Source organism: Zootoca vivipara, chromosome 3, assembly GCF_963506605.1.
Source record: "Zootoca vivipara chromosome 3, rZooViv1.1, whole genome shotgun sequence".
Classification (NCBI taxonomy): Eukaryota; Metazoa; Chordata; class Lepidosauria; order Squamata; family Lacertidae; genus Zootoca; species Zootoca vivipara.
Window position 1 is genome coordinate 17,767,811 of NC_083278.1, and position 24,556 is coordinate 17,792,366.

General features: G+C 42.4%; 1 protein-coding gene across 2 annotated transcripts in view; it reads right to left on the reverse strand.

Moving 5' to 3' along the window:
• LDAH (lipid droplet associated hydrolase) overlaps positions 1 to 24,556 on the reverse strand; it is a 107,373-nt gene that overhangs the window by 25,485 nt on the left and 57,332 nt on the right. For both annotated transcript variants that reach the window (XM_060272438.1, XM_060272439.1), the window contains one exon: positions 13,000 to 13,240. In XM_060272438.1, coding sequence (XP_060128421.1) covers positions 13,000 to 13,240 — 241 coding nt within the window. The remainder of the gene's footprint in view (positions 1 to 12,999; positions 13,241 to 24,556) is intronic.

Consider the following 24,556-nt stretch of genomic DNA (forward strand, 5'->3'; position numbering starts at 1 on the left):
CGTTTTGAGTTTCCCCTTCTGCTTTCAGCTTTTGGTTGTCGAACGTTCTGGAAGTCGAACGGTGTTCTGGAACGGATTACGTTCAACAACCAAGGTTTGACTGTACACCCAGGTTTGGTAGTGGCTGGTTGTGGTGAGGGAGAGCCATGGAGTCTCTCTTCAGGCACTGGGAAAACTGCGGCCTACCTGGACCAGGCTGGGCGGGGGAGCTGTGGCAATCTTACAGGTATATCCATGCAGCCCCAAACCTATCATCACCCCAGCCCCACCCCAGACCAAACCCACCCAGGTAAGTTGTGGTGATGAGGGGGATGCCCCACAGCTCTCCCTTACCACATCTGTCAGGGGCTGGACTGAGGAGGAATGGTGGGGACCGTCGCCCCTTCCCCTGAACCTTCCTGAGAACAGGAGAACAGTATAGATTTAGAACAGTGGTTTGCAGAAGGACATAGTTCAGAGGCTGCAGAGGGCAGAAGCTGGGAAATATTGGAAGAGGAACAGCAAGAAGAAGCACCAGAGGAGAGATAGCTGACAGACTTGGAAAGCATTCCTGACCCACCCTCCTCAGGACCAGATGGGAATTGAGGGTAGTAGAACAGAGAGCTCAGAGACAGAAAGCTCAGATTAGCTGATGCAGGAGTGACGTAGAAGAGGAGAGATATAGGGGATGGGACTTAGAGCAATGCCATATTTAGAGAAGGCTGCATTCCTTAATCGCTCTCTGTGAATTATTGAATAAATTGCTTGGTAATAACTTTTATCATTTCTCTGATTCTTGACTGTTACCGTGGGAGGGATCTGATTCCCCAAAGCCTGACAACACCAGTGGTTACTGCCCTGATTCAACAGGGATACTAATGTATTTCCCCCCAGAATCCAGCAAGTGATGACACAGACGAATATTCATATAATTGGATCAACATTTGGTGGTAGAAGGAAACTGTATAAAGACGCTGCTATATCCATGTTTGGATCAGCCTTCCATTATTCATTTAGCTCCGCAGTTAAGAGTAATAATCCACATCATCCCTATCTCTCTAAAGATTCCCTGGAATTCTTGAATTCATCCTTGGACTGGTCCTTTAGTAGTTAGGAGTCTGGCTGTGGATAAAGGCATTTGACCCCCCTTCCCACCCACACCAAAGCAAGCTCAGATGTTATAAGTTGGAGTGGTTGTGATTAAATAGCATGTTTGATATAGGCTTTGGATGAGGTAGTATGGCCAATGTTTGTCTCCTGCCTCCTTTTTCTGTCCGCTGTCTCCTTGTGCTTTACTTGAGTCTTCACAAACCCATTCAAGCCATATGGCCCCACTGGCGGTTTTTGTTCTTACCAGAGGGAACTCTGGAGGTTCCTCACTGCGAGAAGTAAAGTTATAGGAAACCAGGTAGAGGGCCTTCTTGGTGGTGGCGCCCCCCCATGGAATGCTCTCCCATCAGATGTCAAGGAAATAAGAAGAGAAGAAGAAGAGTTTGGATTTGATATCCCGCTTTATCACTACCCGAAGGAGTCTCAAAGGGGCGAAGAATCTCCTTCCCCCTCTTCCCCCACAACAGACACCCTGTGAGGGGAGTGGGGCTGAGAGACTTCAAAGCAGTGTGACTAGCCCAAGGTGTGACACGAACCCGATTCACTAAATTACGAGTCTACCGCTCTTAACCACTACACCACACTGGCTCTAAACTACCATCTGACTTTTAGAAGACATCTGAAGGCAGCTCTGCATAAGAACATTTTTCATGTCTGATGTCTTAAAGGTAAAGGTAAGGAACCCCTGATCATTAGGTCCAGTTGCGGACGACTCTCGGGTTGCGGCGCTCATCTCGCTTTACTGGCTGAGGGAGCTGGCGTACAGCTTCCGGTTCATGTGGTGAACCAGAGCAGCACACGGAAACACTGTTTACCTTCCCGCCAGAGCGGTACGTATTTATCTACTTTCACTTTGACGTGCTTTCGAACTGCTAGGTTGGCAGCAGCTGGGACCGAGCAACGGGAGCTCACACCGTCGCGGGGATTTGAACCGCCGACCTTCTGATCAGCAAGCCCTAGGGCTCTGTGGTTTAACCCACAGCGCCACCCGCGTCCTGTCTGATGTCTTGCTGTGTTTTAATTTGTTTGAAGAGGCTGAACTGGCTGGGGCAAGCTGGTCAGATAGCTGGTCAGATGCGTGGCAAATAAATAATAAATTGTTGTTGTTGTTCGGCCAAACAAGGAAGCCCATATCTGACTTGGGCTGGTAGGAAGAGGAAGGGCTAAGTCACTACTGCTGGAGGAGGTGAGATTGAGAAGCCCTTCCATCTTGGCCTCACGTCTCTCTTGACATGAAATTTATGACAACTGGAGGGGAAGGGATAGGGCAAATCCCAAGGTAGAAAGGCTCATTCTTCAGATGAACTCCTCCACAACAGGAAATTTTAGATGCTGGAAATGCGGCCTTATCTGAATCGGATACATCAAATGGCATCAGCAGTGGTGAATGGGACCATGTTATAGCACTTCTCCCTTGTGCCTGAGCCAATGAGGACACCTGATTCTCAAGCTTTGACACCTAGCACTAGGGGCCGGCCCTTATATCTAACTCATTGTGCATGATGTTTCAATTGTCATCAACCCAATTCGTTATTTATTTTATTTGGCAAGATTTATAACTTTTAATAGATGGGTGGGGTATAAATAAAACATTATTGTCATCATTAAACACTAAGTAGTATACTATAAAACAGTATATTCATCAACTATATATTTTGGAAAGCTTTTTTTTTTGCTCTTTCTGCTGTCTATGCATTTGGACATCTCTTAAGATGATGATGATGATGATAATAATAATAATAATAGTAATAATAATAATATACAACTTTTATTTGTATCCCGCCCTCCCTGACCGAAACCGGGCTCAGGGTGGCTAACAACAAGTATATAACATTGGTATAAAATCAAACAATAATTAAATGACCTCCTAAAAACAAGCCAGGATCAAAGATATTATACTCTATGGTGGTCCTAAGATGAAGGAACAAGTTTATGTCTTTGTTTTGACACAATTTGACTCTGTTTTGAATCAGGATGGCAGACTACACCTTTCAAAACTGCACTGATTTTTTTTAAAAGTCTTAGCATTCTCGAACGCCTTGTTTGGCCGAACTTTCTGCTAGTTAATTTTTCTAAAATAAAAAAACCAGTGGCCATAATAAAATTATCAAATCTATAAATAAAAATTAATCAATGTTGTAAGCAGCCTGTGGCACTACAAAAGTCAGAAATGTTAAATTAGCACATGCTTCTTTAAGGATCTGCAAGATTTCGGTTAGTCATTCTATTATCTCTTAACGTTGAGGGCAATAAATTTGGGAGTTAAAAAAATTGAAAACCGAAGCCTATGCATTAAAGGTCAGACAAATTTTGCTGCTCTGTAGACGTGCTGCCTTGGGACGTCTTACAGTTTTGCAGATATGTTGCCACACAAAACTCTCAGATGACAGGCTATTTCACTATTTCCCCTAAATACTACTGCCCCTAGAGACTGTTTGGGGTGCTTGGGTGCGGTTAGGCTGGTCCTGCCTAATGACCCATATCTGACAGAAGTATTTCCGCATATGGGTCTTTTTCAATATCTTCTCAATCTCACCTCTCTCTCTCTTTCCTTCCTTCCTTTTAGCACGTTGCATGACTCACTGCAAGTGAGTTCTCCTTCAAACGCGAACCTCAGGAAGGATGTCAGAAACCCCCAAACTGTGCTTAATATTTCTTGGAAGTCATGAAGCGTTTTCATTATCAAAGCATTCAAGCTTCATGACCAATATTTATGATGGAAATAAAACTGACAGCTTTTAATATTTTTTTATTTGGGGGAAAAACAGCAACCCATAATTATGGAAACCAAACCAAAATGGGGTTTTGTTTTGTTTTTTTGACACAGGGCATCTGTAGGGAAATCAAAGCTTTCGCCAGCAATAAAGTGACCTTGTTAAACTTTCCCCTCTTTCTCTATTTCGGAAACAGGGCAAATTATAAAGCAGAGTCACTTTGACAAATGAATAGGTACGTAAACATAATAAATCCTTTAAAAGCCATTCACGTCTCTTCACTAAGTTAATACGAGCATCGCACTCTTAAATAGGGAAAACCTTAGTTCACTGGCAGAAAGAAAAAAAAGAGGGAGGGAGGGAGGGGGAACAAAGCAGACATGGATTTTCTCTCAAGCCACACTTGGGAAGGTGAATTGTCCGACTACATTAAGCAAACATTTTAGTCAGGCATCACACAGGAAAATAAACAGTAGCAGAGGAAATGTGAAAATAGGAGAGGCTGCTATTCCTTGGCCTCCTTTCCTGGAAGGCAGGTGGTAAAATATAACGTGTTTCCACAGGTAAGGGAAACACTCTCCTGAAACTATATATTATGGTTACAGGTAGGTAGCCACGTTGGTCTGAGTCGAAACAAAATAATAATAAAAAATCCTTCAGTAGCACCTTAAAGACCAAGTTTTTATTTTGGTATGAGCATTCGTGTGCATGCACACTTCTTCTTTTTCAGTGTATCTGATGAAGTGTGCATGCACACGAAAGCTCATACCAAAATAAAAACTTAGTTGGTCTTTAAGGTGCTACTGAAGGATTTTTTAAATATATTATGGGATATCATTCCTAACGTCAAATAGCACTGGGTTTTCTAGCTAGCTAGGTATAAGACAGGAGCTGCAAAGGCGCTTTAATGAAGAAGGCATTCCAATTTGCAGGAGACTGCGGGCATATCCGCTTGTTCTGCAGGAATGACTCGGTATGCTTATACAACTTCTCTCTTTGCTCAAATGTACCCCGGAGCTCAGCCATATACCATGCCATTCGGAAAGCACAAAGTGAAAGGGCACCATACAGGATTACCAGCTTTCTATGGGTGCCCAGGGCCATGGGTGCCATGCAGTATGCATGGCCCTGGCACCGAAATTTGTGGGTGCCTAGCCCCAGGGAGTTGGCACCTATGGCACCATAGGATATCTGAGTGGAAGGCATATGAAAAAGGTAGCACGGGAATGTTTCTACACCACCATGGAAAGGGCCGTTTATAGCAAGATTATGAAAGTTTGTACATATTTTCCACAGTGAAAACCCACAAAACATTTGTAGCGGGTTGTACAAAGCTTATTAGATCCATGCTTAGACACTGTCAGAGCTCTCATTTTTGGGATTGAGATTAGTTGTTCCAATGAAATAAGCAAAACCTATGTCCAAGGGAATTTACTGAGGATCAGGGCATCACTCTCACACTGCGGCGTTCTTAATGAATACCCACTCTTTTCACAATTCCTATTTGTTACCTCTTAGTGTTAACCAACCAACGGCTGTGAATTACTGATTCATGCATGAATCACTGTGATGCACAGTACTGTATAATGAATCATGCTTAACACACACAACAAGATACACTCCTAGGTTTCCGCTTTTCTTTTTGTTGAGGTTCAGCTGAAATGAACAAGAGGTCTGTGTTGAAAAGACAACAATAGGTGCCCAGGGGCAATTTCGAAAAATTGGCACAACTTTTTTGGGGCAATTTTGCCTCCCCCTCGCCCAAGAAAAGCTCAACAACTTCTTTTGTGTCCGGATTTTTGCTTCTTCAAATACGGCAAACCTAATTTAACGCTTAAGCCCAAAATTTAAAATATCTACTACCATAATTACTTGGGCCATTTCCTAATGGTGGCAGCAGCAGTGCCATGGAAGGATTTTTAAAAATTATTTTTAACCAACTCCTGAAGCTTAAAATCTTATCTGAGCACCTGCAGTGTTTAAAAAGCTCCAAACAAGAAAGGATAACATCCCGCCCACCATTGTTTTCATTCTAGCCAGAATTATCTGTATTTGAAGGACTTGAACGATGAAAAGTACCAGCTCATATTACAAAACTGGCCGATTCAACATGGGCTGAATGGATCCTCTCAGAACTAGATGAATGGTCTTGTCATGTCAGCAACATGTAAGTTAACCCACATTTATTATCAAAATGCTGCGTAATGTATATAAAGTAGGGACATATTAGGAACGTAAGAAGCTGCCTTAAATTGAGCTAGACCAGGGGCTAGCAAACCTTTTCAGCAGGGGGCTGGTCCACTGTCCCTCAGACCTTGTAGGGGGCCAGACTATATTTTGAAAATAATAATAATGAATTCCTATGCCCCACAAATAACCCAGAGATGCATCCTCTATAATAAAGTCCAAGTATCTCTGCGTCCAGTCCCTGTGTCCATGGGATTGCGCTACTGCGCATGTGCCCCACGGACAGCCGTTGGGACTTGGAGCGCAGAGACGGAGCGCTTGGCCGGCGCGTAAGGGAGCTCAGCCTCTCGGCGTTCGAAGCAGCTCGCGCGAGATAATCCAGAGGACGCGCGAGATAGCCCTGTGCTCGCGAGCGCGCTGTCTCCACGCAGGCACACTTGCGAGGCTGTTTACTTCTCGCGTGGACTTACTTCTAAGCGGCAGCGGCCGTTACAAGTGGCGGCGGGCGAGCAATCTTTAATGAAAGCTCATCAAATTAGGATACAGGGAAATGAGGTTGTAAAAAAGTCATCACCCTATTTCCCACTCTTTGGCCTTCTGATCAATGCTTTTTGCTTACTCTGAAGATCTCCAAACGCTTATCATAAAACCTAATTTTCAACCTCCACTCCAACTACTCCCATCCCTTTTAATCCTTGGCATAATTATTTTTGTTTGCTACAGATTTTCACAGCCCTACTTCTGACTCATCTATACTCAGCACAGGAGGTTGGAAATTTTCTGGAAAATAAAGCACAGTTGCAGCACAGTCCAACTGCCGACCCTTCGGTCCAAGGGTCCTAGAATGCTACCTAGGTATTCTAGGTGCGGAGATTTCAAAAGAACAGGAAAAAATGTTTATGTATGCTACAACGGCCGCCCAGATACTGTTATCCCAAAGGTGGAAAAAGGAAGCAGTCCCAACCAAAGAAGATTGGCAAACCAAGTTAATGGACTACGCTGAAATGGCAAAATTAACGGGAAAGCTCAGAAACGAAGATGACAAGAAATTTTTTAAAGGAATGGGAAATGTTTATTATGTGCTTACAAAAGTATTGTAAACAGGTTAATGCATTGGCAGGATTTTAAGAACACTTGTAATTTCAGAAATAATGTAGGAAATTTGAGGTAGAAAAAAATAATTTGGAGTAGATATGATATGCAGCTGAAAAAGAAATTTAAGGAACCAGGGATGGGGGGGCGGGGGAGTCATGGGATTCAGAGAATCTCATTTTATGGATTTGATATTGTTTTTATGTATATTTTTCTTTGTGGTTGTTGTTGTGGTTGTTTATTTTCTATTTTTGTTGAAAATTTAATAAAAATATTATATATATATATGTGTGTGTGTGTGTGTGTGTGTGTGTGTGTGTGTGTGTAAAGTGGCGCTGTGGGTTAAACCACAGAGTCTAGGGCTTGCTGATCAGAAGGTCGACGGTTCGAATCCCTGCAACGGGGTGAGCTCCCGTTGCTTGGTCCCAGCTCCTGCCCACCTAGCAGTTCGAAAGCACATCAAAGTGCAAGTAGATAAATAGGGACCGCTCCGGCGGGAAGGTAAACGGCGTTTCCGTGCGCTGCTCTGGTTCGCCAGAAGCAGCTTTGTCATGCTGGCCACATGACCCGGAAGCTGCCTGCGGACAAACGCCGGCTCCCTAGGCCTATAGAGTGAGATGAGTGCCGCAACCCCAGAGTCGGACACGACTGGACCTGATGGTCAGGGGCCCCTTTACATTTACCTTTTAAAATAGAATGCCACACACGACCAGCAGTCGAAAAAACCTAACTGTCCCAAGTGGACATTTATGGTGCCTCAGACACATATTTCAATATTAAATATAAATCAGACCTTAGATTGTGTTAACAGCAAGTTCCATTTCTGATTGAACACTCATTGCTTAATATCAGTAATAGGCAAACGCCGGTCTGTGTGCAAAACCACCTGCGCCACCACTAACTCACGTCTTGTAACAAATCAAAGGGGACCTTTTAGCTTCTGCTAATCTCTTAACTACAGGCTTCAGGGAGCCAGGAAACTGTCAAAAAAGCATAGGGCTTTCTGAATACTTTGTCTTCAACCCTGGAAAAGCGTTGTGTTGGCTTTTAACCTCTCCCCATGGCCAAAAGTGAAAGAAGGAGGAAAGGGAATGAGAAAGAGCTTTGCTGCTTGCCCAAAACTGGCACTCTAATTGCCAACAATTAGGCTTTCATACCCATCAATATGCTTTTCTTAATGTAAAGCAGGAAGAAGAAGACTGTTACTGGGGGTGGGGGTGGGAAACGGAGCAAAAAGTCCATTTCAAATGCTGTTTCCCAAGATAAGATTCCTCCCCTCTCCCTGGTCTCTTCCACCATTTCCAAGTATCATAAAATAAACCGTCTCCATTACTCCCCTGGTCAATAAACAGGTTAAACAAACAAGGAAATTCCTCAAGAGAAGCCACAGATTCAAGATTGCAAAGAACGGCTGGCCCCGTATAGGCTTTTTTCCTCCCCCCCCTTACTGTGCTTATCTGTATCTTCATTGTCATCCAGAAGTTAACCTCTGACCTACAAGCCTGCCTCTCAAAAAAAAATGAGAAAGACTAGCAGTGTTTATCCATTATGTAACGTCTGTGCTTTTGTGGAAATTTTACCGAAACAAATGGAGGAAGTTTGCCCGTCAAGCCAGTGGACAATAAATCCTGTACTGTATAGACACAGGCCTGTCTGCCCTCACCTTAAAAACCAATACATATACGTCTGTCGGAAAATATTTTTTCAGGTGGTACATTAATAAAATTGATAGAAATATGTACTGTACTGCTCTTTTAAAGCATGCTACAAAGTAACAATGGGTTGCCTTCAACCAAGCTGTCATACCTGATTCATTGCAATCGATGGACATGATCAAATACGGTCCATTGATTAAAGCAGGTCTACTGTGAGTAGGATGGCTTGGTTGGATCAAATCCAAACTACATTGCAAACGGTTTTCTTTTTTGTAGAAGCCCACTTTCTAGAAGAGCTTGCATCTAGCAGTTTATACTGTTTCTACAACTGGAGAAAAATAGGAAGTCTTCTGAACAGACCAAGTTGGGAAGTTCCATTATTTCCCAAGGGGAAATGCTTGGGGATCTCATCTGTGCTGCAAACTGTGTAAAAGTGTTAAGGCTGGGTTTTCAGAACAGATCTTTGCTAATTTAAAGAGAGAGGGTGTCCACATGCTATTTCCCATTGATCCCCATGATTACAGAGTTTACCGAAGAAGCAGTAGACATCTGCCTAGGCTACATTCACACCATATATTCATAGCGCTATGATTCTACTTTAAAGAGTCGTGGCTTCACCCCAGAGAATTCTGGGAGCTGCAGTTTGTTAAGGATGCTCAGAGTTCTTAGGAGACACCTATTTCCCTCACAAAGCTACAATTCTCAGAGAGGTATAAGAATCAATCCCTCTTCAAAGGGAAATGATCTTGCTAATGTGAGCGTTTTCTGGATCAGCACCAGGGTTGTGTAGTGAGGAGCACATGCTAATGCAATTTCAGTTGTTGAGTCTTCCTATGTACCTGGGAGCAAAATCTTGATTTTAGCAAAAGTCTCCCATTAACCAACAACACAACCAGAACCATGCCGCAGGTCCTGCTCTTTCTTAATGGTGCTTTGCTTTTTAGCCTGGGTGGAAATAGGGCTGGGTGCTTAGGTCTTGCTATAATTAAGTTTTCTAAATCTCATTTCCTTTTGAGAGGAGAGAAAACATATTGTTGTGAGTAAGCTCCGGACGTGGTAACGAGTCCCTGGCAGGTTAGTTTGTTCTGACAGATGCAGAACTTTTAAGGAAACTTTTTACCATCTTTTCTGCCCTTCATCGTGGTTTTTATTGCAATTACAGCAATGAGGCAGATGTTCCTGCCAAAGGTAACACGCATACATTTTTTAATGAGTTGACACAAACTTCCTGGAGAGGAGGAACAAATTCATTTGCTGAATATTTCTGAGCCATACCTAACAGGTTATTAAAGGGCAAGAAGAGGATATGGCCCTAACCAAGTTTGTTCCCATTTTCTTTCCCCCTACAAATTCACAGAGGCAAAGTTGAATTAGAATAGGCAAGATTGCCGACCAAGATACTGTCAGTTATTGCTAATCCGAAGCATATGCTATGGGCCACGCCACTTCCTAGATTACTTACCTATACAGGAAGGTCTAAGAGCTTGTTGCTATATAAAACTCTTTCCCTCTCGAAGTCTTAATGTTTGTAGGCATTTCCTTTGAACTCAGTCAACCACAATGATTCATTTCCAGCGAAGGCCACTCATTGAATTCAATGAGTACTTAATTTTATTTAAAGGCAGCTAGCAAAGTACAGCCAAATAAAACTAGTCACTCTCAATACCGGCTAATTACGTAAAGAGATTTCGAAAGCTGTCAGAGAAGGGGACCAAATCCCAAAATGGTGTAACGCTATTGGAGTCAAAGGAACTCTTTTGCTGCATTGCAACAGTGAAGTTTCCAGTGCTTCACCCAAATACCACAGCGTTCTCTCTCCTTGTGCCTGAAATCATTCCCTTAGCCAGAACAAAACAATTTCTGGATCCCAGTTTGCTTAAAATAAGGTCTGTCTGTGGCCTGTGAGTCCCAGCTCAGGTATGGATGGAGAACCAGCAACTGTTGGCCCAATATTGTCACCAAAGAACGTTCACCTGGCCATATAGGCTTTACCTATATGGTTTTGCTGGGTGTTATACTGGATTGGACGAAGTGAATATTGTTTTTATATAGCAGACAGATGAAGAATTGGGAGTTGTTTATTTTCTGAATCTTATTTTGCTATCTTTCTCTTTTAACCTCTTTTTGACTCTTTTAAAAAAGTCCCCCCTCTATTTCTTTCTCCCTTCCCCCCCTTTTGTATTTTTACAGTGGTACCTTGGTTCTCAAACTTAACCCATTCCGGAAGTCCGTTCCAAAACCAAAGCGTTCCAAAACCAAAGCGCGCTTTCCCATAGAAAGCAATGCAAAATGGACTAATCCATTCCAGACTTTTAAAAACAACCCCAAAAACAGCAATTGAACATGAATTTTGCTATCTAACGAGACCATTGATCCATAAAATGAAACCAATAAACAATGTACTTCAGTCACACAATCAATCAATCAATCAATCAATCAGTAGCTGAACTGGGTTCCACACAGTCACAAAAACAAAACAAAAAAGCCGCAAAAACAAAAATGCAAAACAAATAGCAAAAACAGACAGACCTCCTCAGCGTAACACTCAAAATGGAAGTGTGGAACTCAAATTGTCAGCGTAACTCTCAAATCATCAGCATAGCGCTCAAGACAAAAGTGTGGCACTCAAAACAGAAGCATAACACTCAAAACCAGGCATCCCCAAACTTTGGCCCTCCAGATGTTTTGGACTACAATTCCCATCATCCCTGACCACTGGTCCTGTTAGCTAGGGATCATGGGAGTTGTAGGCCAAAACATCTGGAGGGCCGCAGTTTGGGGATGCCTGCTCAAAACGAAGCATGGTCGGCTTCTGAAAAATGTTTGCAAACCGGAACACTTACTTCCAGTTTTGCAGTGTTTGGGTTCTGAGTTGTTTGAGTACCAAGGCGTTTGAGAACCAAAGTACCACTGTATTGTATTTAGATAAAAGTCTTGGTTTGGTTAAAATAAAGGAAAAGATATTAAGTTTCGTATTTTTCTCTATAAACCTAAATAAAATAAAATTTAAAAATAAATTAATCAAGGGGCATTGAAAAAGACAATTCCGCTCGGCATGTCTCGATTTCACGTGAGCAGTAAGTCTGCATGCATTCTGCTCTGCCAATCCAAATGGGGTCTTTCTGAATGCATGTTTATTCCTCTGCCATGTTCACATCCACGGTGCCCTGCAACGAGGTGCGCCCGATCGTCACCGTCGTCTGGTACATCACGGACTCCACACTGCAGCCCTGCAGGGGTGCCGGATCAGGGGATCAGGACCGGCACCAGGCCCTGGGGAGGTGAGGTGGGTGCCCTGGGAGGTGGCAGCGAGGGCGCGGCATGCTGCAGCACCAGCAAGGCCTTTGCGCCGGGCCCATCCTTGCCCACAGCTGCAGCCATCTTCCCAGCGCAGTGGGTGGTGGCAGTGGCCGAGGCAGGGAGGCAGGCTGGCCTCCGAGGCAGGGAGGAGGGCGGGTGGGCGTATGGGGAGAGGCCCGGGCTGCCCACTCTCAGGCGGGCGAGGAGGCCGCAAATGGGAGATGGGGCATATGGGGTCCACGGCGCTCCTCTCTCCTCTGCAATCCCCTCCTGAACCTGGGCGGGCCGGGTTCAGGACCCTGGCAGGCTGGATCTGGCCCGCAGGCCATAGTTTGAGGACCCCTGATCTACTCCAACCCCCTGCAATGCAGGAATATGCAACGGTCTCATATGGGGCTCGAACCTGCAACCTTAGCTTTGTCAGCACCATGCTCTAACCCAGTGTTTCCCAACCTTGTGCCTCCAGATGTTTTCGGACTACAATTCCCATCATTCCTGACCACTGGTCTTGCTAGCTAGGGATGATGGGAGTTGTAGTCCAAAAACATCTGGAGGCACAAGGTTGGGAAACACTGCTCTAACCGACTGAACTATCCAGGCAGCTCTTGGCTGTGAAAGCAGACAGCAGGACTACATGAGGTTTTGTCTTATCCAACAAAGCTCTTCTTAAGTAAACGCTGCAGATCATGGAAAGAATGGCACTCAGAAGGCTATTCTGGAAATCCATGAGTTTTCCCTACACAGCAATTCATTCCTTTTTTTTTTTTTTGAGACAAGGCATTTTCGTTTTTCTTCAATTCTGTATTGAGGAAAACAACCAAAACAACCACTATACGCTTAAGTCCTTAAAAACTTCTTATCACTGGGTTATTTCCCCCTTAACATCCATATCCTTCAAAACAGCATGCTAGACAGGAATATTTAGGGGAAAAGAGGAAGTATTACTTGCTGTTTCTACTCACCAACACAATTGACAGTGAGAAAATCTATAGTAGCCGCTAGTGCAGATTCATCTGCGTGCAGTAGGGTAGAAGATACCAAACGTAACAAGAAGTGTTTGATTCTGTCTGGGAGAATCCACACGAGGTATGAGAGTATGTACAAGGGATAACGAAACCAGGAGAGCACGGGTGTCATGATCTTGCCTTGTGGGGACTCAGCTATACGTTCCACTGTAGGAAACAGCAGCAGACCGCGGATAATCTGAAAAGACACAAAAGGGAAAATGGTCAAACAACGTGCGACTCGGAGAAAAGGTAGAATTTGATTAGTTTTCACTCCCACTGCCCCAGCTGAATATATTCCTGAATGGAAGCTTATGCTGCAATCCTATATACACTTACCTGGGAGTAAGCACCATTGAGCTGAATGGGACTTACTTCTGAGTAGACATGCATGGCACTGCACCGTAAAGTAGCAAAAACATGAACGTCCCTCCCTAGAGTCACTAAGGTTTCTTCCAGTCTTGAGAAAACAATGGGTCACACAGTGCCTCTTTGAGTTCTTAGAAACTCAAAGGTCTTTAAGCAGAGGCTTGACAGCCATATGTCAAGAATGCTTTGATGGTGTTTCCTGCTTGGCAGGGGGTTGGACTGGATGGCCCTTGTGGTCTCTTCCAACTCTATGATTCTATGATTCTAAGTCAAGGTACAAACATGAAAACATCTTTCTTGTCCATGGGCCGTGAGTGCAGATCACCCCTTCGAGGGTTTGGAAAAGGGCTCCCCCCCTATTTTACTGAATTCTCTTTCCTTGATCTAAGCCAGGGGTCAGCAACCTTTTTCAGCCGTGGGCTGGTCCACCGTCCCTCAGACCATGTGGCGGGCCGGACAATATTTTGGAAAAAAATAAATAAATGAACGAATCCCTATGCCCCACAAATGACCCAGGGATGCATTTTAAATAAAAGCACACATTCTACTCATGTAAAATCACCAGGCATGCCCCACAAATAACCCAGAGATGCACTTGAAATTAAAGGACACATTCTACTTATGTAAAAACATGCTGATTCCCGGGCCGTCCGCGGGCCAGATGGAAAAGCCGATTGGACTGCCACACGGGCCTTAGGTTGCCTACCCCTGATCTAAGCAAAATCCCCTTCTTCAACCTAGTAACTCAAAATTCTGAAATACATTCAGAAAAAATAATTTTCATCATGTATTTTTCATTTATTGTTATCAGTTTTTTCAATTTGTTCTGGTTACAGGTAGGTAGCTGTGTTGGTCTGGATCGAAGTAAAATAAAAAAATTCCTTCAGTAGCACCTTAAAGACCAACTAAGTTTTTAAACTAAAAACTAAAAACTTAGTTGGTCTTTAAGGTGCTACTGAAGGAATTTTTTTATTCAATTTGTTCCACAGACTCTTGCCAAATAAAAGCTCTGGAATTCCTAGCCCGCGACAGTCAAAGCTTTGCCCCTGGTGAATCCAGCCAAGAGTAGCCTTCCTTACACCTAAGTAAGCACGGCACGCAAATATTGGAGTGAGGGATCGCTCCGCATACTACAACCCCGCCTGTACTTCTGCGTGATGGAGGCACCAGTCTCGGTGAAGAAATGAGATCCATTTGCACAAATACAAATGCGCATGTAGCTCGACCATGTCCATCGGAATGACTTGGGGAAACAGGCAGGCAGGGAAAGGCAATGCATGTTATCAGGGGGCGCTGGCACCAAGGACAGACTGCTCATCAAAGCTTCGGCAGGCATAATCATGCATGTGTACGATTGTGCACATGGTGTGTTTATGCGTGTCTATTCTCTTCTATGAGAGCAAACTGTTTTGAATATGAAATAGAAAACATATGTGGGTGTGCAGATCACTTCCCTCTCGTTGAAGGGAATGCAAAGCTCTGCTTTTGTTACGAGCTGGCTGGCAGGTGGTTGAAAACGCTTGGAGACTGATATGAAATTCTCAACGTTTGCAGATTTCTGAATCTGCACGGATGCTTTGTTTTAGAGTGCCTGGGACCACCCAGCCAGATGGGTGGGGGTATAAATAATAACATTATTCTTATTCTTATTGTTATCTTGGACTCTTTGCTTGAGACCACCACCTTGGAGAAATGAACAAATTCAGCTTTTGCCCTTTGCTTGTTGTTCTCCTGCCCATTCATCGAATGTTGGGTGGCACGTTCTTCATTGAAAACATATTTATAAATAATAATGTCAATTATACTAAATTACTCTTTTTTTTTTGAAGGAGAGCTTATACTTTGAGAGACTGGGGTGGGGCTCCAGGGTAACAGAAATTCAGTAGGTATTCTACAATGTGGTTCGGCTTTCAAGCACAAGGTCTTATAATTAGACAAAATGGAAAACAAAATGGGAAATGTTTGTGCCCTATCACGCTTTAGGAGAGAAATATTTTGAAAAGGCTTTCTTCTGTCAGCACAAAGGAGGAGGTCAACTACATCTGAAGAACTCTGTACAACATCCAACACTATGCACTGGGTTGGTTCTGGATGAAGAAAAATGCATTCTGGAAAGAAAGAAAGAAAGAAAGAAAGAAAGAAAGAAAGAAAGAAAGAAAGAAAGAAAGAAAGAAAGAAAGATATAGAGCCCTCCCTTCTCCCCACTTTAAGACGTCCAACAACTGAAGCAGAAGAATACTGTGCTGTACTAATATTAGATTACATTGTGGTTTTATGCAATTAAAGTTAGAAGCAGCTCTGCTTCCGAGGCAGATTTTGTCCTCTTCTTTTTTTTTCCCAAATAAATTTTTATTCAATTTTCCAATTAACAAATTAAAATAAAAAAACACAATCTTTTATACAAAACATCTTATATTTTCCTCTTACATCTTGCTCTGCCGAGCTGTGACTTCCCTCCCTCCCTTCATGCGGGTTTCTTGTTAACTCCGTTTTTTGCAGTTCCTTTTTAGCTTTTTTAGTCAATTCGTAGGATTTATTTCAATCCTGCAAGTGTTTTTAAAGATCTACAGTTTTTCTCCATATAGTCCACATATTTACTCCAGTCCTTTTGAAACCTCGTCTCTCCTTGGTCTCGGATCTTGCAAGTCAGTCTAGCAAGTTCAGCATAATCCATCATTTTCATCTGCCACTCATCGATTGTTGGTAATTCCTGTAATTTCCATTTTTGGGCTAACAATGTCCTAGCCGCGGTTGTCGCATACATAAACAGTACTTGATCTTCTTTTCTAATCTCTTCTCCTATTATTCCTAACAAAAATGCTTCCGGTTTTTTTGGAAAGGTATATTTAAACATCTTTTTCAATTCATTATATAACATCTCCCAAAATCTTTTTACCTTGTCGCATGACCACCACATATGATAAAATTCACCATCTCTCTCTTTGCATTTCCAGCATGCTTTATCACTCATTCTATACATTTTAGCTAATTTAAGTGGTGTTAAATACCATCTATACATCATTTTATATATATTTTCCTTCAAGGCAGTACATGCTGTAAATCTTAAGGTTTGGTTCCATAATTTCAACCACGCGTCATATTCAATATTATGCCCAAAATCCTTTGCCCATTTAATCATCACCTCTTTTGTCAACTCATCTTTTGTATACCATTCTAACAACAAATCATACATTTTTGACAGAAGCTTTGTTTTGCCTTCTAGCACTTCTATTTGGAATTTGGACCTTTTATCCTCAGATTTTGTCCTCTTCTTGGGCACATCATGGTCCACAGATGGGGGGGGACTGGCATGCTACACTTACAACTGGGGGAAAACCCAACAGATCTAATCAAAGAAACGAGGACCATCAAACACTGTAAACATCTTCAAGAGCCATATTTTCCACATATCTGGAAACATGAATATAAAACGTACAGTGGTACCTCTACTTACGAATTTAATGCGTTCCGAACGCACATTCATAAGTAGAAAAAAAAAGTAAGTCGAATCCCATAGGAATGCATTGGGAGAAAAAATTCGTAAGTCGAAGCAACCCTATCTAAAAATTCGTAAGTAGAAAAAATCTAAACCACATCCAAGATGGCAGACGGAGCTCCATTCGTAAGTAGAAACATTCGTAAGTAAAGTTATTCGTAAGTAGAGGTACCACTGTATTCTTAAACAATAGCTCACAATGCATCTTGAATGACTGAAGTTAAGAGACTTGCAGGCATCCTTTTTAACAACGCTCACTGAGAGCCAGTTTGTAGATGATGGAGTTTTTGCGCATCTTTGTCGGGAGGGATTCCGTATAAATGGAGTGGCAAAGCGAGAATGGCCTTTTTAGGTGCCCTGGTAGAAGAGGGCAATGAGGAGGAAAGGCTGACGGGCCTCTGAGGTGCGGGAAGAAAGCTAAGTGATTTAAAATAGATAGGGCAATGGAATGTGTAACCTCTTTAGTTCTTTTGTTTTTTAAGGGTATCAATAAAACAACAGCTGATGGGAAACGGGAATTGAACATAAGGAATGGATTGTGAATTACAGATGCCATTATAGATGCAATGTGAATTATAGGTGCCATATCAAGAAGCAAAGGGGGAAAACGGATATATCTAGAATGAAGAGCGAAAAGTCAACTTTTTTGGGGGAAAGCTGCACATGCAAGATGATAAGAAGATAGGAAAGGGAAATTAACATAGAAATAATAAGCAAGGATTTAGAACAGATAGGCAGGGGGATGTGTAACCTCTTTAAGGGTATACAATATTGTTTGGTAAATATACAAGTAAAAAAGTAAAGGTAAAGGACCCTTGACAGTTAAGTCCAGTCATAGATAACTCTGGGGTTGCGGCGCTCATGCCAAGGAAGCCGGCATTTGTCCGCAGACAGTTTTTCTGGGTCATGTGGCCAGCATGGCTAAGCCGCTTCTGGTGCAACAGAACACCAAAACCAGAGCAGCGCATGTAAACGCCATTTACATTCCCGCCGGAACGGAACCTATTTATCTACTTGCACTGCGTGCTTTCGAACTGCTAGGTTGGCAGGAGCTGGGACAGAGCAACGGGAGCTCACTCTGTTGCGGGGATTCAGACCACCGACCTGATCAGCAAGCCCAAGATGCTCAGTGGTTTAGACCACAGCGCCACACGTGTCAATGGAAGTTGAACGTAAGGAATGGATCCTGAATCAGAGATAAATGTGCAATACTAAGCTGTAATGGGGGGGGGGACAGGAACGCGTCTAGGACGAAGAGAGGGAAGTCAACTTCTTGTATTAAATTTGATGTAATATGATGTACTGTAGCTTGGCATTGATTTATTAAAAAATCGGAAAAAACCAATAAACATCAATTGGCAAAAGAGGTGCAGGCAGAAAGCAGGGGGTGGAAATGCTCAGCGGGGGACAAAAATGGGGTGGTGGTGATGAGGGTCAGTTGAGGAGGGGAGAGTGAAAAATGTCACTATTATCATCTGAGTAATGTTGGAGGGTATGAAAGTATAATCCTGAATTTGCAAGGATATATACGCATGGCTGGGGTACAGGGTCCGTGGGGAGGAATGTAGGTGAGTGAGGTCAGGTGGAAATGAAATGCAAAAAAGAAAACTGCCAGGAAAGCGCTTTTGGATCACATTTAACTTTAAATAGGAATGATAAAATTTCTATGAAAATATTAATATTTAATGTGTTCCACTTAATTATGAATGCAGCCGGCAATCTACCAGCATACATAAATTCTTGAATACTACATCGCTCTTTCTTCCCTTCTTCCGAGGATGTTTCAAAGATGCGAAGAGGGAAGTAACGTACCATTGCACGTCGTCTCATGTGTGGTTTTGACTATTCAATGTACAAACGTTTCACTTAGTAATCAATATGTTTTGGACCAAATTTTACACCAATTTACACAAATTACACCAAATCTTAGCTTTCTGACTTTAACAAATGCAGCATAACTATTCTGGTGTACAGTGATGCCCAAGTGTCTTTGAAGACATTTCTGTTTATCATGGACGTTATATTTCCATCTCGTTGCAGATGAAGTCAAAAAACCACAAGTCTATAAAATATCCTAAGCAGATATTTCAAAACTTGATATAGTATTTATTTAATCATGTTCAGAACCCCCACACATTCCTTTAATGTTTGCAAATTTAGGTCAGCCAGTTAACTGCCAGTTCTACCCCCCCCCAAAAAAAAAACCTTGAAGAAGATTATAGACTACTATTTCAAAGCATTCAAATATTTTGGGATGGATCTCAGATCTAGCTCTTCATTTTAACATAAGGAATCTATATCACCACCTACATTCTTATGAACCAGTGTAGGATCCCTCACGAGATTCTGAGTCCCCCCAAAACTTTAAAATGCACAGCCCAGGGTTTCTCCTGTTGCCCACACTCATTATTAACATATTTCCACTGACTGAGAGGCTTCCTAGATGCTTCTGCCTATCTCCTCTGTTTACCAGTCAAAATAATCATTACCAGCAGGTCCCACCCGTCTCTAGCATCTCTGTTCCATAGAAATGGCTTGGGCAGGGCAATAGATTCTGCTGACATTTGCCCTTTTTAATCTGTTAGAAGCCATGGAGGAGAAAAAAGGCTAGAAGATTATAACTGAGGCGGGGTGGTGGATTAGAAAACTCAACCCACCCTAAGCCCAACAGAACCATGTGTTCTTTCCCCCCCCTTTCAAATAATTTTTATTCATTTTCCAATATCCACAAAAATAAAATCACAAAAAACATAAAACAAAAATAAAACATGAAAAAGAAAAACATAACAGTTCTTACATTTTTTTTTTACTTAACATTGTGGACTTCCTTAATTCCCCCCACACTGGGTCCATTTTAAAATCTCAATTAAGCAATTTTCATTTTGTATCTTAAATCATTCTAACACATTTTATCATTCTCTCTCAACTATTCTATTCTGAAAAACGTCCACTATCCTCCACCAATAATTAATCAATTAATCCAAATCAAAAATTATTTTCCCATCCTCTATCTTTTATTTCTCCCCTTAGCCTAAAATTTATTACCAAAAAAACTTTCCATGAATTCAAATATTATTTTTTCTAACATAATAACATTTAATCACTTAAAACTAAATCAGCCCCCCTTCCCCTGGATTCAGGGTCTCCCAGATGATTCAGCGAGTTCCATAAGTCATTCCAGTTTCGGACCATCTAAAGCAATCAAAAAGTAACATCCATTATTGCTCCTCATCCATTATTCCTGTGGATGTTCATCTTTTGGAGTCTGCAGAGAGAGATTTCTCTCACAGAACACGCTGTAGAAGAAGCAATCTAGCCAGCCTTGTTTCTGTAGGAACCTTTTAAACTTAAGGTAAGGTAAAGGACCGCTGGACAATTAAGTCCAGGCAAAGGTGACTATGGGGTTGTGGCGCTCATCTAGCTTTCAGGCCGAGGGAGCCGGCATTTGTCCACAGACAGCTTTCCGGGTCATGTGGCCAGCATGACTAAACCGCTTCTGGCGCAATGGGACGCCATGACGGAAGCCAGAGCGCACGGAAGCGCTGTTTACCTCCCCACCACAGCAGTTCCTATTTATCTACTTGCACTGGCATGCTTTCGAACTGCTAGGTTGGCAGGAGCTGGGACAGAGCAATGGGAGCTCACCCCATCACAGGGATTCAAACCGCCAACCTTCTGATAGGCAAGCGCAAGAGGAAGTAAGGAGAAAGAGTGTGCATGTTTCCCCCCCTCTTCAAACTGTGCTTTCTCACTTCACTGACAAAACTGAAATTCTCCGTCAGAGAGCCAAATAGCTTGTTGGCTCACGCAACGCCAGTAACAGATTCAACGGTGGTTGAGGTTCACTTCCACTCCTGAGGAGGAAATAACTTTGGAGCTTGCTCGCTTGCTTTTGACGAATAACCTGCTTTGAATTATTGGGGCAGGTGCGCGCGCACAAACAGTTAATGTAATCAACATCAACCAACAAGAATGTATGACTTGGATTCCATGCTATGTATGTAACTTGCAGTTCCCAATGAACCTCAGACTTTGATCAAATCAGCTGGCAGGAACAGGAAGCAATCCATTATTTTTATAACTGATGGCCCCAGAAAGAAAAGCTGTATCCAAATGCAGCGCTTGTAAGCTGCAGAGCACCAATCCATATAAAAGAAAGAGCCACTGCATGTAAAACAAAAAGCATAATTTAAAACAGTGTCTCCCAAACTTGGGTCTCCAGCTCTTTTTGGACTAAAGTTCCCTGACCACTGGATCATCCCTGACCACTGGATCCTGCTAGCTACGGCTGATGGGTGCTGTAGTCCAAAAACAGCTGGAGATGCAAGTTTGGGAAACAGACTTAAGACAGCTTGCGCGTGCGGGGGACGACGACGACGACAGGACAGTGTGAAAATTTCACAAGCGCTCATAATAGATCACTAGTGATTGCCAACTCTTTGAAGAAACCTATGGAAACCAAAAAAGTTGTATCTGTCAGATAGAGTGGTATCTCGCAAGACGAATGCCCTGCAAGACAAATTTTTCGCAAGTCGAATGCGTCTTGCGATCTGATGGTGACTCGCAAGACGAATTCATTTTGCGAAAAATTCGTCTTGCGAATCGCAGTTTCCCATAGGAATGCATTGAAATTTAATTAACGCGTTCCTATGGGCAAAAAAAGAAATCTCAATGCATTCCTATGGGAAACCACGATTCGCAAGATGAATTTTTTGCAAAACGAATTGACTCGTGGAACGAATTAAATTCGTCTTGCGGGGCACCACTGTACAACACTTAATTTTGATATATTTTCATTCACTTCCATGTTCACCAGCTGTGCCGGCAGCAGGAAAGTCCTTATCTGTCAGGTAAAATCTGATGCAATTTTAAAAGGCAATGTAATGATGTATTTAGAGCTAGTTTATGGGCCACTTTTGACTTAACGTATCACACAAATCACCTTTTTGTTTAAGGCACATAGAAACCAGTAGGCAACATCACTAGGATCAAGAAAACACATTTTATTATGAAGGATGTAACATGAAGGTTTCTATATCATAAGAAAAAAAACCCACACTGATCCTTTATCCGGTCAAGATTACTGTACATCCAAAGCAAGCTTAAAACCTGACGTTGCCGTTTATATAAGCTTGTAATTATATAGATTGGAATACAATAAACCAATCACACCCATTAGGGAACAAACAAATGACTTTACAATGAATCCAGTCAGTCCCACAAATGCACTGCACATTATTATGATTGTTGTTGTTGTTGTTGTTGTTGTTATTTGCATAGCTCCCTATACTGTACCCTTAAGTCTCAGGGCAGGTCACAACATAAAATCGCAATATAAAACACAAAATACATAATAAAAACAAGAAGAACTCAATAATCCCCCTTCCTCAACCCATTTTGAAAGGGCAATGGATGTCCATCAGCCCAAAGCCTGGTTAAAGAGGAATGTTTTTGCCTGGCACCTAAAGATGTATAATGAAGAAGCCAGGTGAACTTCCTTGGGGAGAGCATTCCACAAATGGGGAGCCAATGCAGAAAAGGCCTGTTCTCATGTTGCCACCCTCTGGACCTCTCTAGGAGGAGGCACACAAAGAAGGGCCTCAGAAAATGATCTCAGGGTCCAGGTAGGTTCATATGGAGAGAGGCAGTCATTGAGGTATTGTGGTCCTTCTGTTCCACAGCCTAACCCAGGGGTCTGCAAACTTTTTCAGCAGGGGGCCGGTCCACTGTCCCTCAGACCTTGGGGGGGGCGGGCGGACTATTTTTTTTGGGGGGGGGGGATGAATGAATTCCTATGCCCCACAAATAACCCAGACATGCATTTTAAATAAAAGGACACATTCTACTCATTTAAAAACACCAGGCAGGCCCCACAAATAACTCAGAGATGCATTTTAAATAGAAGGACATTCTACTCATGTAAAAACATGCTGATTCCTGGACCGTCCACGGGCCGGATTTAGAAGGCGATTGGGCCACATCCGGCCCCCGGGCCTTAGTTTGGGGATCCCTGGCTTAACCCTTCCCTCCCATGGTCACAGCTACACCAACTATTCCCCACTAACAGACATTCAAGAGCAGGCTTGAGGAAGGGAAGTAACCTGAAGTTTCATCTCACCCATTACTAATCCAGTAGTTTAGGCCAACAAGCCACCCAGAGTACAGAATGGAGAAGCGAGCCATATACTTACCCTTCCTGAGCAAGGGGTTATCTAATGGACCCTAAAGGGCATGCAGCATCTTACATATTAAAGGAACTAGGCACCATGCCATTATTTCTTTAGTCTATTCTATTGGGGTCTGGGTTTTTAACGTCCTGTGTGAGTTTTTAGTCATAATTTTATTTATTTATTGTAAGCTGTTTTGAGGGTTCCCCCTACCATCAAGCGGTATCTAAATTTTGTGAAATAAATAAACATGCCGTTATTTCACTGTGTATGGAAAACGCATGCCAGGGCCATGTGTTGCCAGGCGCATAGCGCGCAGCAGATTTTACAAAGCTCAGAGCAAACCGCTTGAATAACTTTTCTTGTTTTTTAATATCAAATTAAACTATTGGCATATTTCAGTGCTTGCTCTCTCTCCTGTGGGCCGTTGAGGCTATAAATTCCTTGTACTCGCTTGTCTTCACTTTTACATGCGATACGAGAAACAAGCTGAATGGTGTCTCTGTGTAAATAAATAAATCAATACCACCCCATAAGCTATAAATTGAAAAAAATGCATTTGCATCTGGCTTCGTATGCTAGGCTATCAAGACATGTTTATAAACAATAAGTCAGCCCAACTTTGCTCTGCCAATGAGTGATGCAAATGTTAATATGCTCAGAACATGTTCATCCAACTAAAGAAACCTTGTTTGTTTTTCGAAAGCAATCAGCGAAGATTTCCATGCAAAGAGAAACATTTACTACTGTTAAGGCAGTCCAAACCAGTTAACAGACTTAGTCATTCTCAATTATTCACCCCGTCGTCCCCCTTGTGTTTCTAGAAGGTGCAGCTATTTGATTGTCTTTCAGCCCATCTTTGTACAATACTGTATGTAAAACTTAGATTAGATCTCTTGGGATCCCCTTAGGACATACACACCTGTGTTTCAGCAGACCAGACCTCTGACGATACATTTGCTACCCTGCGCTAGCATTACTTGAAAGAAAGAAAGAAGGAACATTTGGCACAAAATCAACTCCCTTGGAATCTGACAGAAAGCCTGAAACGTTTCCATTCTTATTTCAGTATTAAGTTGAAAAGACTATGATTTATTTCACATAAGAAACAAATCTTCTGTTGGAAAGGCTTCCTTGCAAACCACAAATGTGTTTTGTAACTAAACCGAAGGAGATATGTTGCATTTTGGCATTGTTACCTAGCTTTACTTAGTGATACCGCAGTTCGTAAGTCGAACTTTGCAGGCTCATAATTCCTAAATGTATGTTGAACCCTGGGTTTTATTCCAACAAACTTTTTATATATTTTTGTTTTTCAAATCAATATGGGTTTTGAGCTGATGTATATTTTATCTGCCTGTGTGGCACACAAACTCACAAATTTTGTGCATGTTCATATGTTAACTGCTGTAACCCTTTACTTTATGAAGGAAATGGGAAAAGTTGTTTGTACTTGTTCTGTGTCTGCAACATAAAACACTCC